General features: G+C 37.2%; 1 protein-coding gene across 12 annotated transcripts in view; it reads right to left on the reverse strand.

The window, feature by feature from the left end:
• ACOX3 (acyl-CoA oxidase 3, pristanoyl) overlaps window positions 1-23,011 on the reverse strand; it is a 50,956-nt gene that overhangs the window by 15,857 nt on the left and 12,088 nt on the right. For 7 of the 12 annotated variants that reach the window (XM_085547445.1, XM_085547446.1, XM_085547440.1 and 4 more), the window contains exons 8-17: window positions 19,462-19,558; window positions 18,887-19,069; window positions 17,428-17,550; window positions 15,786-15,906; window positions 15,043-15,162; window positions 14,300-14,413; window positions 13,557-13,672; window positions 10,675-10,849; window positions 10,129-10,196; window positions 9,591-9,677 (exon numbers count right to left, since the gene is read on the reverse strand). In XM_085547445.1, coding sequence (XP_085403571.1) covers window positions 9,591-9,677; window positions 10,129-10,196; window positions 10,675-10,849; window positions 13,557-13,672; window positions 14,300-14,413; window positions 15,043-15,162; window positions 15,786-15,906; window positions 17,428-17,550; window positions 18,887-19,069; window positions 19,462-19,558 — 1,204 coding nt within the window. Of the gene's footprint in view, window positions 1-3,851; window positions 5,068-7,214; window positions 7,504-9,590; window positions 9,678-10,128; window positions 10,197-10,674; window positions 10,850-13,556; window positions 13,673-14,299; window positions 14,414-15,042; window positions 15,163-15,785; window positions 15,907-17,427; window positions 17,551-18,886; window positions 19,070-19,461; window positions 19,559-23,011 lie in introns of those variants that run through there. The other 5 variants (XM_032444153.2, XM_015862691.3, XM_085547447.1 and 2 more) reach the window with 2 other exon arrangements.

Genomic DNA, 23,011 nt, shown 5'->3' on the forward strand with positions numbered 1-23,011 from the left:
CTGACAAAGCCTATTTGGTATGAACTTTGGAATTTATATTTATTGTATTGCTCTATATATTGTATCGCTAGAATTAGGGCTCTGTGTTGGTCCTTACCCAGGCTATTTTCTAACTCCAGGTTACCTCTCTGTGTACTTTGCAAGCAATTGCCCTTCTAAACAAAATCATCATGGATCGAGGCATCTTCTCTGTCAAATCACCTGCTGCTTAAAGATGTTCTTTGCAGAAAAGGAGGAATAACGATGGATATGTTATGATTTGGCAAAAAATGGGTTTACAGCAAAACTATGAACGCAGAGAAGGTAACAAGTAGGTGACATGAGCTGGGGAAGGTGCCCTGTGGGAGGAAGGAAGAGCATGGGACTGCAGGGAGTGATCTACCACAGCCTCTCATCTTTGCAGTCTTCTGCAAATCTCAGCAGGTGCTGGATACTAAAGTTTACACCAGTAAACTGTTTCAGGAAATCCACTGGAAGTTGTTCTAGCCACACACCCGCCAGCCTATTCTTTAACAAACACAGTGAAGGAAGTTGTGATAGAAGCTGCATTTGTTCAAGAAGGAAATTCAAGCTGTGGGAAGACTGAACAAGTGCAGCCCTGCTACAAAATTCGGAGAGAAAAAGGTTGCTTTCATCAAACATTGCAGTTCTCTATCTTTCTGCCTCTGAAAGGAAATGATGTGAAATTTTCTGCTTGTGTTTGATAAACCAGTGGCCTGACTTGCTTGGGGAAGAGTAAAGCTTGATGCTTCTGTTCCCACTGACACTGCTGTGGGCAGCCTGCTGTGATCATGGCTGTCCTACCCTTGGCTGGATCCATCTGCCTCAGATTATAGCATCACATGGTTGCCTCAAGCTGTGATCTCCCCTCTGCTCACAGTTCTCCTTAGGCCAGTGAACCGAGCTAAAACAATCCGGAGCTTTAGTCTGATCTCAGCCTAATGAGACTCAGGAATAACAAAACACTAGCAAAACTTGTGGAATTCAGTACTCCAAGAGGATGTTCATGCATCTGACAGCAGTATGTACTGGAGTGAAATCACAACTCAGGTCTGAAAACACATTAGGTCAGAAAGGAAAATACACGAATAAAGACAAACAGCAGAGAAACTTACCATACTGCAGAACACAAGATAAAACAGTTACTACTGTGGGAATGAGGATTACAGACAGAAACAGCAGTGTGTGTGTTCATGCCTCTGTGCAGAAAACGGGCACATGTGGAAAGCTGAATCTACACATCTGCAGCTCTGAAGCTGGTACGATCCCATCTGACTCCCTAATCACCACTTCTGACACCACTGCTACTGCAAAATGTAATGTGGAATGTCCATCTACGTATTGTGCCACATCAGCAAGGAAGGGTGTGCATTCAGTGTCCTGTTGCCCAAGAACACTTTGGTTTTTTCTGATATGAAACAACATTTTGGTTTAGTTGAGTCTCATCAGCACAAAAATCACAACACAGTGGAAACCAGTTTGAAATACTCTTGGAGTGCAGGATGCTTGACAGAGTCACAAGGAAAAGAAATGCCACCATCCAGGAGACAAGCTACAATGGGCACATTAATAACTGTAATTCAGGGTTTCTTTAGTTATCTGCTTGGCATCAGCTTTCTGGCGACAGACTTTGCTGCCTGCCTTCACGTGAAAGAAGAGATTCCCATAGCAAAATTGTTCTGAGCTGAAGCTATTTGGCAGCCTTTGACCCAGTGCCCTAACCAAGTTAAAATGTTACATCCAATATTATCTGGCACATGAACTTGGAAGGAAATGACTTTTCTGTTCAGCCAGAGGTCTCTTATTTAATGCCCTGTAAAGAGGAACAAACTGCATATAATAATGACATCTTGTGGTAGGTGTTGAAGTATTGGCCTACAACTTAGAAGAGAACTGGATGCCAAATTTCATTGCATCTTTCTTTCCCCATGCTGCAACTCTGCAAGTTCACACAATTTCATCTGCTTTGAAAAAGCTGATATAGGAGACCTCTGGAACTTTTGGATTAGTTGATTTCAGAGGAAAAGGATATTTTTCTTATCTGTTTTCGTTGACCTAAATTAACATAACAAGTCAGAAATTCATAGTATTCACTGATTAAAGAATGTTTTCCATGTAGACATTCATTTAAAATATATTAAGCCTTTAATAATTATTGAGCTCACAGAATAAGCCTGCCTCTTGCTGCACTATGGCTTTGTACTGAATGTGAATAAATGGAGATGATAGCCTTTGCTGGCAGCATATAAAGCCCAGCAGCTGCTGACCACCTGGCTTGCAAAGTCCCTGCGTGGGGGTACACAGATGTGGGGTGTTACAAAGAGCAGCTCCCTATGGTTTTCTTATGGTTTTCTTGTACACCTGCTTCACTCTTACTTATTCCAGCTTTGGCACTTTGTGATCCAGAATGCAGTAAAATGTTCAGGTGGCCAACTCCTTCCGTGAACTGTATGAATATTCAAGGACCATGCTGAAGCCCTTAGTTTGGTGCAAGCTGTGTGGAAGACTTGCACAGTTCATATTAGTGTCCATAAGCATCACATTTTAGCGAGTATGCAATTCTAAATGCCCATAATCATATTCTTGCTGATGGACTCCATGCAGTACTTGCTCTAGTCAAGGTTAGGAGCTTTACAGTACAAACAGCACACTTCCCTGTCACTCTGTACAGTCCTTATCAGCGCAGCACAGCTCAGCTTTCATCAGGTCTTATGGTTGCTGACTAAATAGTAGTAATAAATAAAGTTAGCAGGAACTGTTTAGGGATATATTTCTACAGAGACGATATGATTCTTCCTCCTGTTGTGTTTTGTGGGGCTTGCTGTGTCTTCAGTTCTATTGCAACACAGCTGATTTCTCTTCTTTTTTTTTTTTTTGGATTAAGAAAATGGACCCAGCACTCCTTTTATTCTGGGCTACAAAGGCCTCACAAATAGACTTCTAGCCTGTATGTGAGGTTTATATTCAGCTCTGGGAGGTTTATATATAGCTCTGCCACTTTATTTTCCTTCTTCCCAGCCATGTGGAATGAGGCAGGAAGAGACTGTGTCACTTACAGAGCGCTGAGAGTTTTTTTTTTCCCCAATGGAAGATGCCACCTATTGGATTTTCTTAGGAAAGCAAAATATTTCAGAGAAAACAGCACCTCCAGGTACTCAGAGATTCTAACACTGTCCTTTCAATGCATTCTCCATCAAAGACCCTATGAGGAGAGGCCAAGAAAGCTGGGGCTGTTTAGTCTGGGGAAAAGGAGGCTGAGGGGAGACCTTATTGTCCTCTTCCAGTACGTCAAAGGTGCTTACAGTGAGAATGGGGCAGGTCTCTTCTCACTGGTGACAAGATGAGGGGAAATGGCCTCAAGTTGCACCAAGGTAAGTTTAGGTTGGATGTTAGGAAACACTTCTTTACAGAAAGGGTAGTTGAACACTGGAATAGGCTCCCCAGGGAGGTGGTTGAATCACCATCCCTGGATGTGTTTAAGAGCCGTTTGGGTGTGGTGCTCAGGGATATGATTTAGCAAAGGGTTGTTAGAGTACTATGGTTAGGCTGCAGTTGGACTTGATCTTCAAGGTCTTTTCCAACCTGGGTAATTCCATGATTCTATGAAATAAATGTTGCCTTTGCTCTGTGAGATTTGGATGGAACTGCAGAAGTTCCTACAGAACTCCCTGACTGCACTGTGTGTAAATACTTCCTTACAAACTTTCAAATACTGACACTGTAAAACTCCATGAGTCTGATCCTGCTCAAGTCAACTTCAACACTCAAGTAACTCACACTTGTTTAGCATCCCAAGCCAAAAATCAGCCATAATTAATCATAAGTAATACTCAACTTGCACATGATAAATATTTGCTTTGAATTGATATTGTTTACTTAAAAAAAGGAAAATAGAATTTGGGTAAAACAACCACATCACTTCATAGACATAATAAAGGAAAACAGGAACCAGGTTTTCATAGCATATATTAAATATATTTCACAGCATCAAATATTTAAATTTTCAAAATTTTCTTAGTCTGTTCAATTTCTGAAGAAAAGTCTAATAGTTAAAATTATCTTAGACTAAGCATAGCTGAAAGAGAAAAATCCCAATACATTCAATAAAGCCTATCACTGTCATGTGTTCATCTAACACTGTATTTATTACAACCCATCTGAGTAAATTCTGACCCAAAACATACGTGCAATTTCTGTTTGTCACCGTATCCCAAGCTTGACATTAGTTCTGCAGTACAGAAAATGTTACAATCAGCAAAGAACAACTTCAAGAGCTTTTTGTTGGCATTATCATACATTTTAAAATGTATGTATGAGTCACGTTCAATTACTTGTATGTACACGATATGAAGGCAGATTATCTAAAAATCCAGCCCTCTTCTGCACTGAAAGGACAATCCATTTGTTTAACGCAGAGCATATGAAGTAAATCAGAAGTGCCTCGAGGACTTAATACAGCTGTGGGAAATGATTCCCATCCCCTTCTAAAGGGTTTTCACTGTTGGTGTTCTTGATGCCTTTTTCCTTTCTTCCCTCAGATTCATTTTCATAATATTATCCTAGAATAATAGAATCCTTTATTCAGCTTGCTCATGAACCCTAATGGAAATGTTTATTATCTAACTTCTATAATATGCCTGTGAAGAGAAGGGAATGATTGGAACATTTTACTTACAGAAACTTTTCAAAGAAATAATCACTACGAATCTTCATTCTTTGCATTTGAGTAAATACGAACAGCCTGCAGATGTGTTGCTCCCACTCCTGTCATTATTATTTTAAGAATCCTTGAGAAGAGTTGGACTTTATTTCAAAGTTACTTTAAGACTTGGCACTTCTTGATGAAAATCTCTATCAGTGTTTGACACACAGACACATTTCCTCCTGATGTCTGAAATATGGTGTCCATCTCAGGCCTATCCTCCAGCCTCTTTCAAGTCCTTTGGTTTACAATCTTGAACTCAGCCTTCCTGGAACAGGTTTATTAACACAAAATTCTGCCCACCATGAAGGTCTGTTCAGAACTTTGTTGCCTTGAAGGATCTCGGCCCACATATTTTTATATAACTGGAAAAAATCCAAAACAACAAAAAAGAAGACTAACTTACACAGAAAATAAAACCGGGGAAATTTCTGAATTATAGATTATCAAACACACTGGTTGAAAAAAGACTGTAGCTGAACCGCTGTTTCTTAGGTAATCAGTGTGAATAATTATGCACAGATAAGAGTAAATGCAAAGATAAAGCTCAAGATTTCAAAGTACTGTGAGAATCGGGTATAAGTCATTTCCACCATCCTTGGATTAAGAACAGTAATCCTTACAACTTTTTATTTGCAATTTGACATGAGTTGTATTATCAAGAGTAGAATCCTGTAAGCAAGGTTACACTAAGCTAATCTTTGCTCTGTCCAGACCTGAAGACTGAAAGCACTCGCTCATGTCTGCTTTTACCTTTACTTCAATACATCTTTGAAACGTAACATAACTTATCTTCCAGATGTGGACTGCTCAGTCTGAACATAAATTCCTCTCTTCGAAGCAGATTGTTAGCTCATCACTCTTCATCAATTTGAAATTTAATGTGGAATGGTTATAAAAAGTACACAGGAAGTCAATTCTGCAGAGATGTGAGTTTAGAAATATTTGCAGGTCATAATTCACTTAGGCTTAAAACTTTAAATAACATTAAAGAAAGGTGATGGCTGTATCTTCAGCAGAAAGGCTGAGTACAGTACAATACCATATTAGTGTATGTAGTATAAACATGGTCACTGATATAAAGTAGAAAGCTTCTCACCTACCTGAAAAGAAGGCTTGGCCCTGTGCATTTGTGGTAATTTATTTAAAAATTAACATAAGTCACTTAAATATTAAATACATTCTCACTGTGATTCCATTGGCTAAATTTCAGTATTTCATCCATTCCAAGCTCATTATTTAATAATTTTTACTTAAACTTGAAATAAACATGGGGATAACATATTTAAGCTGAGATTGTCCAAGCTTCTATGGGGAAATGTTGTCCAGATTATTAAAGTTTCTTTTAAATAAAATCTGAATTCTTATTAATAAAACTGGTCATTATAAATTTGGAAACTTTTCTTCTGTTTATTATCTGTGGCTTGTGGCACAAACCACTCCAGAACTTGTACTAAAATGATTGCATTCATTTTTGATAACTTGCAAAGATAGCAGTGAATAGGGACTAACACAGTTAGGAGACAGAAGTTTTATTAAGTATTATCTTTGACTGAAGGGCTGGTAGCCTCTTTCAAATTAGAGTTGAAAATATTTGCACATGTTAAAAGCCATGGACTTAGAGACAGTTCAGAAATCCTTCCTGAATTCTACAGAAGATGGGTTGGATATCACGGCTTGAAATTACTTTCTCAGTATGACTTAATAAGTTTGCAAAGACTTTAGCAAGTATTTAGTACAGTAGGAAATCTGTGCTGTTTGCAGTCCTATCTGCTTGTCTCACATTGTTCAAAGTCTGTACTGCAATTAATGCAGGTAAGGCTGTCTGATGGCTTCAGAAGTCCCAAAATGCCATGCTGCTGAGCTGAAGATACATTGTCTATAGAATAAATTGACATCACTCTTTCACAATTGATTTAATAAAATAAAGAAGTTCTGTAAGAAGTGTATACATTGTATTAACTTCAGTGATATACGTAGAAATAAAACAGTCCCAAATTCCTAATACTAATCCCTAACAGTAATAAGTCCCTATGGCTTTTGTTAGTGGAAGAAATCAACCCAAACTTTTTTGGTAGAGTGCACAAAATAACCCAAAGAGAGGCGAGCCAAATCCATTACATGACAGCTTTATCAGCTACTGATAAGCAATCTCCAGCTGACTGTTAGAGAATGGGTAGTATCTCAGGATCAGATTACTGTGTATTTACTCCATATTTGATATTCTTGGCTATAGCATCCACAACTTCTACATGAGAGAGACTATTAGGTACAAATGGGCTTTTGGCCAATACAGATGTTTTTAGAGTCTTTGTATGATGGTCCTTCTTTCAGAATTACCTTGGGACTGTTCATTAATTTAAGCCTCAAAAATCTACAGAAAGGAAAAAAAGGTTCCCAGTGATAATTACAGTCCTTTTGTTGAGGTGGCCTGATATACAGAGCAAGCCCTTCCTCCTTTATTTGTGGAGACTGGGTTACCAGAGTAATCACTCTGTTAGGTCAGCGTCTCTTTAACATCTGGGCTGCCTTCTTTATTTCTTGATCACCATGGGAACAATGATCAACTTTAGACATAAAGACACAGACAAAGAGTACTGAAAAGCATTGTGTACACTTGACTCAGCAATCCTGTCAAACTTCCTGGCAGTCTCCCCAGGCTGCAGTGATTCTCTGCAGGGTCTCTCCATGCTAAATGAAACTGCTGTACTGTGACATCAGTCTCTACATAACAGTTATTCCACAGCTTGGCCTGCTGAATAGGGTTGGCCAGTAAGCAAGAATGTTGGTTTGCTGAGGCTCTGCAATGAAACACAGCTCTTCAAATATGTCAGGAGAAAAAAAGAAAAGAAAAAAAAAGCAGAGAGGCACCATGACCTCACAAAGCCAAATCCATGGTACAACCACATCCTGAATTCTACTCGTAGGTCTGGTTATGACACCTCTGAAAGGATATGGTAGAACTAGAGGATAGGTTATACACTCATTAAAGTAAGGAGGGCTGCTGGCAAAACATGTTCATTCAAATTTGTATTAAAATCAGAGATCCCTATAATAATGTTGGTCCTTGTACTGGTTAGTACCAAACTGCAACATACTGCATGGGATAGCACTTGGGAAGCACTTTCTGACAGGTAATTCTGGGATGGTCAAAGCAGAGTAGAACAGTGAGAGTAAGGAAGAGATGCAGACTTCATAGAATCCATCACAAATCAAGTAAAACGAACAAACAAATGAACCAACTTCTTTTTGTCTTGAAAAATAATTATATTTTTAAATATTTAAATATAATTGAATAATTGAAAGGATAGATCTATCATTAAATGTTCCTTCCTATAGGCTAGTAACTAAGCCACAGTAAGTCACTATGCCGAGGTGGAACACTCCACTAATGTTTCCTGCTCTACTAAGAGGCTCAGTTATTGCACCCCAAACAGAAAATTATTTATGCATAACTGAAGTTCTTCAGAATTATGCACAGTCCACAGTAGAAACATTTCTACCCCGAATACTCTCATTTATGCTTTGTTTTCTTCTGTTTTTATGCAATTCGTGTGATTATAGCTTGCCTCTCCTCAAAGGCATGAGTACAAAGAGCAACGTGTTTGTGCTAATTTACAATTTTCCTTCAGTTGTGGAATGACTGAGAAGACAGGAAGGAAGCTGCTATGTGAAAAGTGCATTTTAGCAAAGGCACTCTGAGAACTGTTGTTGTAAAGACAGCACTGTACTTTGAGTTCCTGACCACACAATCACCATTCCAGTTACTCTAAATCAGTGTCTTCTTCAAGTGGAGGTACGTTTCAAAGTCACAAATGGACAGTGACTAGGGAACTGCTTGTTTATTGCAACCTATACACCAGAAGTCTGCAATGGCAGCTCAGGGAAGATGACAGGATGTTCACAGCACTGTTTTGTAAGCACCTCAAACAGTCATGTTCCAAAGAATTACAAATGCTCTGATAGAACAAGTGCTATTTCTTGATGGATTTACAGGTGTGCCCAAGATTAAATGAGACAGATAGTTTTTCTTTGGGAATCTATGTGCACTTTGGACTCCTGAAAATGCACATAAACAGCTAAATAGATTTCCCAAAAGACCTTAGGTCAAAGGATTCAGTTGTCCTTCAGTTCAACACTATGAGGAGAAGCCCTAGGCTGAAAGTAGAGGTGTTTTGGGAAAAACACTCTAGTGATTCAGTTAAAATTCCACAGGTGTGAACCACTGGGAACATTCTGATTTCTTCCACTGAAGGTACAAAATACCTATACATTCCTTTGTGAAGCTCTGTGTATTCTAGCATCATTTATGAGATGGTTTGTTTTCAGTAATTAAGTGTGCATTCAGATGTTATGTGTTCTGTGATCAGATTCACAAATTTGCCTGGGTAAAAAAATGGAATTTGGACCTCACTCTTCCAGAGTCTGGTAAGTAGAAGTCTGAAACAGAACTCTTTTTAGGAACTCAAGGCTCTCCTGAGCAGAAAATATGCTTCAGATAAATAACATTATTACATGGATACACCTCAAAGCCAAGCAAAGTCATAACAATCAGTGGCTGAGAGAATTTTGGCTTTAGCATAGGTGGATGGAATTGCACTGTTTATTTAAAAAGATTAGATAATGGGGGGAAAAGAGAGGAAAAAAAAAAAAGAAAAAAAGAAAAGAAAAAGAGAAAAAGAAAGGCTACCTGGTACAATCGTTTCAGGACCAAAAGAAGTCAGATAGTTAAAACACTGTAGACCAAATTTTCCCATCTGAAGCAGACAGCAAAATTCTAGTAGCATTAGAATACAAAGAGAAAATGAGGAACAGGAAATTTGCTTCTGTCCTTTTGTGCACATTCCCTTTATGAATAACACAAGAATAAAAGCACATAAAGTCTTACCTCCCCGCTAGCTTTACCAATGGGAGAGTTGAGAATGAAGTCAGGAGGAGCAAAGACATCAACAAGGGCAACTGCATCATCTTTCAACTGTTTAAAAAGAAAACACACAAATTTGGCAACTTCTGCAGTAGTCTATGTTTACCTGTAAACTACAGAGCAGCATAAAGATGGTTTCTAGATTATTATTTAACTTTTACTTACAGAAGAAAAATATGATGCAGTCTTACAAGCTTTTTAGTTGACAAAACCAATTCATGAGTTAACACAACAGTTGAAATAAATAGCATTTTGCTGTCTTTCCAATGGCAACAAATTAAAGATCTTTATTTTTTTAAGTTATATATTTTTCTCGTTTTCTAGTAAATGAAATAGGACTTGATTTAGGGTCAATCAGTTACTAATCTCTTACATCCAGTTATTCAGAAACTCTTGAGTCAATATCCTCCTAACTTACTCCTCCAAGTATGGAATAAATGTTGTGTCTCTTTTATATGCTATATTATTGTTTAAGGACAACAAACAATATTGAAATACTTACCCTGCTACAAAGCTCCAGAATAGCATTTTGAATAAGTCTACCAGGTTGTTCACCCGAAACATAGCCACCTGCAAATATATTCACAATAAAGTTTTCAAAAAAGCTTACAGCAATTAAGATTACACTGATCAAACCCTTTTACTAAGGAGTTTATCCATCTAGTATTTGTGACTAAATAGATGCTCCTCCGTAATTGCATTTACTGCCTTTTATTAATGAGATGATTGCAAAAACCGTTAGGCTAAGACATTTGGATCTTCTGCTTTTACCCCACACACTTAATCATGATGAAATTTGTGAGCCCTCCATCATCTCTAACCTAAGAGAGAGTATTCTGTTTTAATTTCTAGCTCCAGATTCTTGCTCCAGAAAATTTTGTCCAGGATGAATGTTTTAAATTATGTGGGCAATAAGAAGATGCTATCCTCTAAATCCTAATAATGTGTCCCTCCCCTTGCTAAAAAACAACATGGGAAATAGTTTCTAAACTTTAAGTTAAGGCTATTATAAAAAGGCATGCACAGTGTACTCAGGGAGTTGTCTCACCTTGATAGAGCACAGCCAGATGTTTACTTAAAGACCAGAGTCCATAGAGAGCACAGAGGTTCTTAAGCACTGGCTGCAGAGTAGATGGTATGTTGGGATCATGAGTGTAGTCGTGATATCTTTGTAAGACTGTTTGTTCAATAAAAGCAATGGCTAATGATCGACAATAATACACCTTAGGAAAAAGCAGAGAAGGATACTGAGCAACAAAATACAAGGAAACAATTCCCAGCTGCTGCAAAATAGTGTTTCTGTGGTGATATCAATGGAGATTTCTTGACTTAGATCTGTTGATACAGATTGAGACTTTTTAAAGTCTCTTTTTAAAGTCCAAAAAGAAACTCTAGGAGTAAAGCCTTTCCACAATTTCTCCACAAAGTTCAGTCATAAAGTGCCATGTGAAACATCCCTAAGAAACGAGATCCTAATTTTCTACTGTTTTCCATTTTGGGTATTTTCTTATCAATCTAAAGGGAACACATATTGTACAACTCAAACATAAACAGTAGTTTGGCAGTGCTTGTTGCACCCAGACTGAAGAGGAGCAAGCAGCTATATTAGAGAGAAGACCAGGAAAAATCACATCTGCTCAGTTTAAGGTCTTCAATAAACCTACACAACTCTACAATAAATAAAACAGGCTTACATTTTTCTAGAAATTTATAAAGACGATAATGGGTTTAGTAAGCCCTTGAAAACTTACTACAGTTCATTCAATTAATAAAATCTGATCATGTTAGTACAAGTGGATTCAGTGCAATATGTTTTGAAGGAACTATCCAACTAATCCTTGACAACTACCTGATCAGAAAGGCAAGTCAATTCTTCATAGTCACTATTAATATGAAATATATAACCTTAAGTGATTGTACTCACATAGAAAGACTTGTCTACTTTTATATACTTCACCTTTAAGGTGCATGTCCTGTGATAAAGTAGACTGACTGAAAACATATGACCTGATGAACAGAAGTGGAATATGGAATCGTTGTGGCTGACTGTTGAATTGATAAGAAGCAATGTTTGCTTTTTAGCTCATTTATTCAGTTTGTATCATTTAGAATTATTCAATTAGTTTTCCTTTTATTTTTATTAAAAAATACTTGCATCACCTTTACATTTAAATTTATTGTTAGATTTTAAAAGGAATGTTCCAAAGATCACTGTCTCTTTCTTGATAACAGTACACTGGCATACTTTGGTTCAATCTCAGATGCAAGTTTGAATTGCAAAATGTTTACTCCCTGCAAGTTTAGGGATGACTTCCCCTTTACTAGATGAACTTATTTATATCAGAATGTTGCAATATGAATTCTCTAATGACATTGAAATAGGTCTCAATATTCCAAATAAAGCATTAAGAATTAATTCAATTTTCTTCTCTCCTATAAATTCTGTTTCCTCCTATACCTTTACTTACATTTCTGTATTGTTTCTATCCATATCCTGGCTGAAAATAAATGGATCTTCCTACTTTCTGAGATTGGCAATCTTCCAGCCAGTGTGAAACATTAAAGAGAAGTAATATAAAGCACTTCCTGCCTTGGAACATAGGTTAGGAATCTCCTCCAGATCTACCGTACCAAGAGAAAACACTGTGTATTAGTCAGCCACTGGGCTGACAGAGGTGTTTCTTCATGCTCAGAAACTTTAAAATCAAATATGAATTAAAGCACAGATTGGAAATCGTTTCTGGATGTTTTTGAGGTATGTTGTTTAAAATAACAAATCCTCTTGTCCCAGAGACAAATTGTAGGACAAAAAAGAAAACCCAATGACCTGGAGCTATATCAAAGCTTATCTGAAAAACAGTTGTGTGCCTACATTTCTTTACATTTTAGCACAATGCACATAAAAGAGAAGTGTGGTGAATAACATTCATACTGCTGTGCAGGCCATCTTCTCTAACATGCTGACTCTGGTATCAGCCTTAAAAGAGTTGACCAGGTGACAAGCAATCAGATTTGAATTTCTAAATCTTATTTTGTATTCAACAAGAAGGCAACTCTCTGAATTTGACCCTAAATGTTACCCCTAATAGGTTGCTTCAAGGGCTAAAATAGGAACGGTTTCCTCCACCGCTGGTTTTGTACATACCATCCCTTTTTGAAGGCAGGTTGGCTTTTCATAGGTGATGAGATGAATATTCCTTCCCACTTTTAATGAGCTTTGCAGGTAAGGTAAGCCACACTGCCCATCTTAGGGAACAGATTTCTCTGTTCAGTGACAAATGGCAAGTTTTCTTTTCTTGGATACAAGCCAGTTTCTCATGGAGGTAACAGAAGAATTTGGGGACTTTAGGGATATAGAGTGAAATTTGGAGTTAAGCCACTACTAGCTGTTAAAACTCTCTTGTGAGAGAGTGGATCTGCTATTTGTAGATTGTCAATGTTTCCTTTTCAGGTTCCAATGCTGTCAGTCTGGTATCTTTCATGAGTACTTTGCACTATAGAAATTGGAGATGGAAAAGACCTATTAGGTCATCTAGTTTACCTACCTGCCAGAGCAAGATTTTTTCCTATAGTATGTATTTGGCCACAAGAGCAGATGGAGATGTAATAATCAGATGCCGCAGTAGATTTAATAGTAGTAGATTTAGTTTTCAGAAGTTGTGATACCATACTTACATACACCACCCAGCACATGCCTGCAGCTTTTCTGAAAGGAAATATACCTTGGAAAACTTCTGCTGACCATAACTGTCCTCTTTCAATCACGTTCAGTACAATGCAAATGGACGGGAATTATATATTATTAGTTAGATGATTTACTGCTTCGTGCTTGAGGAAATTTTACTTAATGACACAAGATAAAAAACAACAGGATCTGGCAAATGTGGATGAAAATAAGCTAGTAAAATAGGAAAGCTGAATAAGCACTACCTGACAGTTGTTTTTTGCCTCAAAATCACTGCACCCAGACTGCTTCTGCTTTCTCAGCTTTAGGTCACTTTCTCGGAGCAAGTAGCAAACCAGCCATTTATATGCTGCTAAAGGAACTGTGCATAAGGGAAGAAAGCCAGAATTGTTAACATTAACATTTATAATGCTACAACTGACATGCAGATTCTGCTGCAGTCTCATTTGTTATCTGAGATGAAATGTGAAGGTGTTGCTAATTAATCCATTAATGTAACACTTTGGCTATTACTGCAGCTGTAATAAATAAATGCTGAGTAAGATAGATTGTAAAGATACAGTGATGATATATCATGCCTGTCCATACACTAGTTCCAACTGAACCAAATCTAAAAGACAAGGTATATACACAGTTCAGTTCTGAGACAAGTATTTTCTGATTTCATGAAGCTTTTTACCTTATTATATTCTCTCCTGTATTAAGACTTAGATCTACAGGCTACTTAGTCTCTTCTAAAAATACAGGAATAGAAATAGATCTACATTTTGTGAACCTACCCCTTCACTTGAAAACAATAGTATAGTGGCAAAAAGCCTAGATCACAAATGCTATTCTAGAGTGTTATTTAAAAAGGAAATGCATTTTAATACACTTAATACAAAGAAAGTCATCAAATAGTGTTCTGACAAATACTTAATAATCTCAGATCTTTGAATCTGAAAGAAATTTAAGATCTACTATGAGCTGAACAACACCAAAAGGCTACCTGAGGAGTCCATGCAATCATCTACACTATTGGCTTTGAATTTCCAGCCAATGATATGGTGGTAGTCTTGCAAAAAGTTTACTGTTCCAAGAGGAGATTCAAAAGGCACTTCATCTGAAAAACCAAAGAAAATGAAAATTACTTACAAGAAAACAAATCACTCTTTGGAACTAAAAGCCTACTATAGAGCCATGCATCCTCTTGATAGGTCATGTGCAATTAAGACACAATACTTATTTTATTATGGCCTACCCCAGGCTGATGTGACCTGGTGCACAAGAGGTGAAGAAACTGACATCTCTGTCTATGAGCTCTGTAAGATTCAATTCCTATCACTAACTTTTCTAGCCAGTGAAAAACACTGCTAGAAAACTGAAACAAAATCATTTATCTACAGAATTACAAAATGTACTGCCAGAGGAGACTGCTACAAAGTCAGCTGATATGGCTTATAGCAATGTTACGAGTAGTTTCACTGAACTAAACTGCACTTCCCAATAAATATTACTTGACTTAATTAGGGATTGCTAAACATCTAACCAGCTTCTGCAAGACTCAGAACATTTCTTGCAGCCCATATATGTGTATGTGTGAATGTATCATATGATGGAGTCTGTAGCACATTATTTAAGCTCTACAAAATGATTAAATGATTATGAGTTGCTTTCAGACAGAAAATACCTCTTAATTCCATTATCTACTCACTGCTGAGTCCAACACATGATTCCAGAATGAAAACTTACCTCTAATGCAATTCATCCAGCTCATTAAGTAGTTGCTGGTTTGCTGAAGCAGGACATTGTTATCTCCCTCATATGTGCAGTTTGGATCATTATCATTCCGGATTTCACCCAGACGATTCACTTTATAAAAAAAAAGTGCACATTTTAATACGTAATCAGTCTAAACTATGAGGGATTAAATAATTGTTCTGTGACAAAGTGTAAAACAGTTGTCTGCTCCTGTATGTACAGATGTTCTTACCAACATTTGAGCTTGGAATTTCACCATTCAGATTGTGAAAATGAATATATTGCGAAGATATATAAAAGAAATATAAACGACATTTTTTCTTTTTTTCTTTTTTTTTTTTTTGGTACTGTCAGGTATAAAATAAATGTTAAAAAACAGATGTGAGGGGAAAAAGGCCTTTTTAAACATATTCCTAAAATTCAGACACCGTGACACAGATTTAGACTAGATATTAGGAAAAATTCTTTACTGAGGATGGTGAGACACTGGAACAGGCTACCCAGAAAGGCTGTGAACGTCTCCTCCCTGGAAGCATTCAAGGACAGGCTGGTTGGGACTATAAGCAACCTTGTCTAGTAGGTGGTGTCCCTGCATATAGCAGGGGGCTTGGAACTAGATGATTTTAAAGTCTCTTCAACCCAAATAATTCTATGACTCTCTGAACAGCAGTCAAATTACATGTGAAAGTAAACATTCACCTTCTGATCAGTGCATGTAGCAGTTTGTGACTTACTGGCAAGGTAACCATGTCCTCCACAAGCTTCTCGACACTCCTGGGCTGCCTGCTGAGCAGTCCAAGAAGACAGTGGTTTGCTGGCAGCAGATAAGGCATGAATCTCACGTCCCAAATCAGCCTTTGTGAAAATCAAGTTACAAGTCAGTGATAATTTTTCTGAGATCTATGTAAGTGCAGAGCATTTTTTTTTCCTTTTGCTTCCCCCCAGAGTAGCCTGACACAAAAAGCTTTTGGATACTAACATTCTCATATGGGACAGGAAACATTTGCACCAGGCAATGGACATACGGTTAGGTGGCTGGGATGTGCTAGCTGACATGGCATTGCATGGGATAACTCCCTGATTAACTCCCAGAGATGGAGTGGCAGGTGGTTGAAGGTAGCATATCCGGAGAAAGCTTCTGCCTCCTCTGTGATATAAACAATCCCTTTCACTCAGGTCAACAAGGGGATATTTACATTATTTACTGCCTTCCATGGTCTTCATTGATCTTTAAAGCACCACTTTTGCCAAGAATTTGAAAATTTCAATGGTCCCCCCCAAAGTTCCAAAGAATTATTGTAGCCTGCATTTACACTACTAATGATGGCCTTCCTTTGAAAGAATGTTTGGAAGTCCAACACTACAAAGAGTTTCTGGAGATGTTGGGTTAAGAATACCAAAGGCAATTTGAGAGCAGTTCTCCATTTTTGTTTGTTTCTTTTTCTTTTCTTTTTCCTTTTGATCTCCTCTAGAACAGAAGGAATTCATATGGATTAAATTGTTATAATTGTCAAAAAATGGATTTTTTTTCTGTTACAGTTTGTCTCTGAAGGCCAGGATTTTGCCTAACATTAGTGACTGCACTGGAGATCTCTACAGATAAAACATTAAACAATCAAATAACATTAAACAATCAAAAAGACACTTCTTCTGTTAGAATATCTAACCATGAGCACAGAAATCCATCACAGACCTTATTTTAGCAGGAAAAATATGAATGTTTAAATGATCTTAGCAATACACAGCCACTGTGTAGGCCCTAACAGTTAAAACTGTCAAGATTTAAATACATGTATATAATTTATATGCTATAAAAATTCATTCTGCAGTTATTTTGGCTGAGAATCAGTCCTTGCACAGAGACCAATACATCAAACTACTTCATTTATGAAGGGTAACTTTTGATGGACTAAGTGTGGCTGAGAAATTCAGCATTAAGATTCAAAAATCTTAATGTTTTTCTCCAAAAGAGTATTTTTTAGTGCTTGAATATGAATTGCAAATTCAAACCAGACTTACATTGTCTGTACAGTAATTAATAATAGCATCAATTTGGAAAGTTTTTGATAAATACCTTCTGCAGTACCATATTCACAAAAGTCATAAACTGAATTTATATTATCATACAATTACAATAAACAGTTCTGTGAGGAAACATAATCTCAAATACCAGTGAAGCCAATAAAACTTTAAACACTCCATCAAAACTCATCTGGGTGCTCTTCTGAATGCAGCTTTATCCATCGCTTTGCGTTACCGCATTTCTGAGATGTCATTCTTGATCATAAGATGACTTCTAACTAGGTCCTTCACTTTAACAGTTTCCAGTCTGTTGTAGTAAGAACTCAGCTAAGAGGAAATGTGTAAATATCTCACCTGTCTCTGACTCCTTTGCCTTGTCAATAAGCCTGCATAAAATTCCACGAAGTTCTCAAACAGTGATTTAGAAAAATGATCTAATGCATATGCAGCAGCTAGATATGGAAGAAGACGCCATTGCTGGAACAATAATTAGATTTGATTACTAATTGATAAACATATACTTTACAGTTTTATACACATAGATATCTTATAATTTTGAAACACCATTCATTTTTACTTTGTGCAAATTGAAGAACTGTATTTTATGGTGAAGACAGCTGAGCAGTAACTATTTATAAACATAATTAAGTGTAACTAGTCTATAATTTAATTACAGTTATGCTTTTTCAGTCCATGAATTTTATGAATTTCTGATAAACATCCTGTTAAACCAGTGCAAAAGTTCACTGTAGCTTTGGGGACCAATGACATATTTTTTCTCTGTGTTTATAGAATGTCTGGCATGCCAGGGGCCAGTCATGATTCATATGTTTCTTCAGTATCAACACCACGGAGGGTGTAACTGTTTTACTTCTTTATTAATTGCTGATGTAGGTTCGTCCTTGCTGCATTCTGTGAAAAAAGAAACTCAGGTCTGGATAGAAGAGAAAATGACATCTTAATGTGCAAATCAGACGGAAATCCATAAAGGAAAAGGGAAGCTGCTTAAGGAAGCTTTTGTGGTATAGCAAGAAGGGGAGGTTCATCAAGCATAGCCTACAGAATAGGATGAACCTGAGCAAACCAGAGGCTTAAGGAAGTGAGATGTTGCTCAAGGTTCATTCAAGTAAGGTGGAAAGAAAGCAGATTTTGCTAAAGCTCATTGAAAGCTTTGGAAACTTCCCAAGTTGCAAGACTAGTTGGAAAGCCTGGGGGGAAGAAAACACACACACATTCACTTTGCAAGGACAAACTGGATAAGTTTATTGTTAAAATTTCTTTTGTGGTAAACTTTCTGTTTCAGTTGATTTGAGCTCTCACTATTTCCCAATTTAGTATAACTATTCTTGTTGTATTTTTTTTTTCAGATGAAATGGTGTTTTTCATCCACATATTCTTTGGAAAAAAATACTGGCTATATTCCTCTCGAAATTAGTGATGGCTTGGGATATAACCACAATGAACGGCATTGATTTGTATACTTTTAAAGAATAAAGTCTAAAAAAGAGAAAAATAGGATATTGCAAAAGATGCACTGACATTATTTATGCTATTTTCTTCATCAATACCTTTTTGTGCACATAAAGAAGAATATTTCACAGAAAAGCTTACTGTTTCACAAAACAGATGTTTCAATGTACTTCATAGAGATATGAATATTTTGTTGTATTTTAGCTATTCCAAGATCTACACTTCAGATGAGAAAGACAACTTTAATGTCACCAACCCCAGCCTCATTATTGTGACTTCCAATAGCTCTAAATCTGTGTGTCATTATTTAAAAGCCTATAGGTGCGAAGTGCAAAGTTTTTACCTGTGTTTGATATTCAATGACAGGTATTTCTTCTTCATCAGTTGGTCCAAACTGATGGCGAGTTGCTGAGAAGCGAATGGCTATTGACAAGGCAAGCTTTAAATTGGTCGTAGAAACTGCTGTGATCAGAATTCTGCCAGTGGACAAGGATCCAAGAGCTGCACTAAAACGCTCCTTGTCATCCTAAACAAATAAAAGGCACAGCCTAAATGGTGAGGCTAATACTTCATTGCCTGCCTCGAAGATACAATTCTGACAGGATGATCAGAAGCCCAGTGGACTGGGAAATTTTCATTTATGGACACATTCAGTTAAGCTGTTCAGAACAAATCCAAAGTAGTTTTTCTCTAAGCTCCTATGGGACTGCCAAGGAGGTTTAAATAGCAGGAAATCAGTAAAACCAACTAGGTGAGTTGAGTCATCCCTGAAAGGCCATTTGAATATCAGCATTCACATCAAACTGCTTCACCAGCTGTTTAGGTTGAGGTATCAAGCACATCCCAACCTTTGAGGGCCACATGCTCAACCTCTGTATACTTAATGAACTACATTAATGAAACAAAACTGATCCCTACCTTGAGAGAACTTGAGTATTTTCCTTCAGGTGAGACATCTCCACTTATATTCAGTATGTTTTCCTTAGGTATCCTGACATTGTGGAACATGGCAAACCTGGTCAAAGAAGTATGCAAATAAAGTAAAATCTACCTTGAAGTAGAGTAGAATCTCTACATTAGAGAGAAAAAAAGAAGTCACAACAAAAACAAGACTGCACAGTGCTTATCAGTGAATCCATCAAGCCTGGGAAGTAATTTTCACAGAGTATGCCTGGAAGAACAAAGGCTTTCACACTCAGGGCAGCAGAGGAAGTTCAAGCTGGGAAATGATTTGCTATCACTCTTAACCTTGAGGTTTTTTTCAATAATTAAGGTGATGCTTAAAAAAGAACACTTAGGGGACCTTTTGAGCAACTCCATAAGTGAATACGTAAAAAAGAACAACTAATGGAAGAGTAATGTGTGCTCTGTATGGGGATGGACAGTAGATAAACTTACTTAAAAGTTACTTACTAGAGACCTTATACAGAATCAGTGCAACAGACACTTTCACCAACAGCCCACAAACCTAAGATGAACCTTCAGTCTGCATGAACATAGGAAAGTTAGTTATCTCAGTTGTTAAAAAGCTTGGGGAGATGAGCAACTCATCTTCCTTCTCCTGCTCAGAATTAGACGGGACAATTCAGACTTTAAAAAGCTCCTCACCACAGAAAATTCAGCTGAACCAAATGGTTTACTTATGTACTGAGATGCTGCTCAGTGCAGTCTGGAGACAGTAAATGCTTTAGAACAGAGACACGACATTGTTGTGGTTCTAAAATACAGATCTGTGAAGATCTTTCACATTACTTGTAATACAAATGAGGACACAGCTGATTTAGCACAATAAGAAGGAACTGAAAGGAGACCCCTTCTTTGCTTAACCTTTAACTAGGATTCCTGTTCTGTGGAATGTGCCATCTTAAGAAGGAATGAGTGACATTATCTTTTCTAAATTGTGACACTCTAGCATCTGCTATTTGAATTGGCAGAATGTCCCAAGTTTTTGTATTCTTCAGGAAGAAAGCATATGAACTGTCTCACCCAAATGGACAAAACAACTTGGCTCAATAGCAGTAATATCTGCTCCACTCACTAATATCTCAGCATCTAATAGCACTTGAAAAGCTGTATTTGTAATCAAAGCAAATTCCTTTTGCTTGCCAATACAGGCTGATCTACTTAATAAGGCCCACGAGATCCAGGTCTTTCACATTAACAAATCACATACGAGCTGCATTGCTGCACATGCTTTAAAATTACAAGTTGTTTCCAAGGAAACATATCTGCATACTGAATTTATTCAGCCTTAGAGATACAGAGTATTTTCAGACTTAGGCACAGAGAAAAGCAGGCTATCCTAACTGGACTAAGAAGTGCTTTGTTAAGTGCTTGTTTCAGTGAGACAACACTGCTTCATAATAGAACCACATTTTGGCATTAACAAAAAACGTCACATCCATCTTTGTTAATATTTTTCTTATCACTGAAAGTGAAATATCTCATTCAAAAAAGATCTTTTGGTTCAGTTCACTTCCTCCACTCTCTATACAACAAATGAAACCCATCACACATAAAAATGTATAGCGACTGTTATTTTTTAAGCAATAGCACGCATGTTAGAACTAGAGGGGTTATTTTTATTATTACTCATTACATTAATTACAAGTGAATGTTCATGGCAATGTTTAGGTTCCGAGTTCAGTGTTTTGCTAGTTGTACATTCACAGAACAAGTAGGAGCTTGCTCCTAAGACCTTACAAACTAAGCATTAGATAAGAAGCTACAAATGTATTGAAACAGTAAGGCAGACAGTAACTACTGGAAAATACTTACAGTCAGACATATGTATAAGGCAGCTACTTCTGCAGCTTATTAAATGTTACCTAGAATCATTTTGATTTAAAAAGCCATACTCTTCTTATAATCACTTTTTTTTTTCATAGCTAGTGAACCATAATTCTAAATTTCCAATTATTAGATATTAACAACCTACTTTCTGAATGTGAAAATTAGCTCATACACTAAGACAATTTTTTGAAAGTTTAGACTTTTTTTTCTTTGATAATGGCCATTAGACATTATTATTTCCTTTTTTTCTGTAAGCTGCTATTAAATCAGAGGCATGTACAATGGCAAAAACGTTGAGAAGTGTAGGAGTGAGGCAGATTAACAATTAAAAATCCCATAGAAAATTCTCACAAGCGAAGAAATATGATACATTGTCTATAAGTACGAGTGTTGACAATCAAAGCAGAACCTTATAGGACCTGGGAGCTAGGCAACCTTGTGACTTGACTGCCAACTGCTGTTATGCTCCTTCTCCAACAACTTTGCAATTTGAAAACGTTTGACGTCCCGGCCAACTTGAACTTGATCTCGGAACATATTAAAAATAAATAGTAATCTTTAATGAAGTCAACTATTACATTTCTAAAGGTTATTAGCCTAGGAAGCATAGTGAATAGACACAGAACACATCTGTCAACACATTCGGGGGAAAATCTCCTTAAATAATCAAGGAAAAGTAGAAATATCTTACAATCATGGACCTGTATATACAGTCATGGGGATATCAAGTACCGATAGGTTTGGAAAATGGCTACATTTCACGTGGTGATGACAAGACCATAGGTTTGAAAGCTGCCCTGCTTGGGGCCTCTTCTACATAGCAATTAGTGTTTACGAGATTAAGAGCTCTCTGCAGGAAAGACAGATAGCTGTCACTTCAAATATGTTCCACAGAGCTTTAAAGAAACGTGGAATTTTACAAAATCTAATACATGAGTCAAACAACTGTATTACGTACATTTCCACCTAGATTAGAAGAGCAGAGTTAAAAACAATTCCAATAGTAGCATTTTTGTTTGGGTTCTCTGGCCAGTAGTTTAGGGAACATTTCAAGCAAAGTTAATCTTCCTGACTTTAAATCATGCAATAGTAATTCATCTGGTGTGCAGTAATGCTGATAAAAAAAAAGAAAAGAGCAGCTGGAAAAGCCATGAGCTCCTTTTGCCAGTACTAAGTTAATAAGCTGTTACCTATGGTACAAATAACTCAAATATGCTTTGGTGAATTTCAAACCCATACAAACACGTTTCCTGCCAGCTTGTGTTATTGACTATGTTAGAGCTGGTACACTGACAGTTTCTTCCATCCTTCTAGGCACAAAAAGAAAGCAGATGAATGGAAGACTACAAATCAGTGGCTGTTTTGGGGACACAGTAAACCTTGGGAAGAATAATTCTTAAAAGGTTTGTAGAAGAGAAAGAAAACACTGCATATTCCATACTGAAGCTCACAGAAAGGTTAGAGCTGAGAAAAATTACAGACAAGCTGGGGAAATCTGCAAGGCAGAATTTAAGCTCCTGCTTTTATAAACCGGAGAGTAATCTAAGAATGAAGGTCTGCAACAGAAATGCCCAATAGTAGTATTAAAACAACATAGGCCTCCTAATCCTATCTTAATAGACTTCATGGAGACACTAAGACCCATTCACCATAAAGTGAGTGAGTTTAAGTGCCA

This window comes from Coturnix japonica, chromosome 4 (genome assembly GCF_054131305.1).
Source record: "Coturnix japonica strain WE chromosome 4, WE-NBRP24, whole genome shotgun sequence".
In the NCBI taxonomy this organism is placed as follows: domain Eukaryota; kingdom Metazoa; phylum Chordata; class Aves; order Galliformes; family Phasianidae; genus Coturnix; species Coturnix japonica.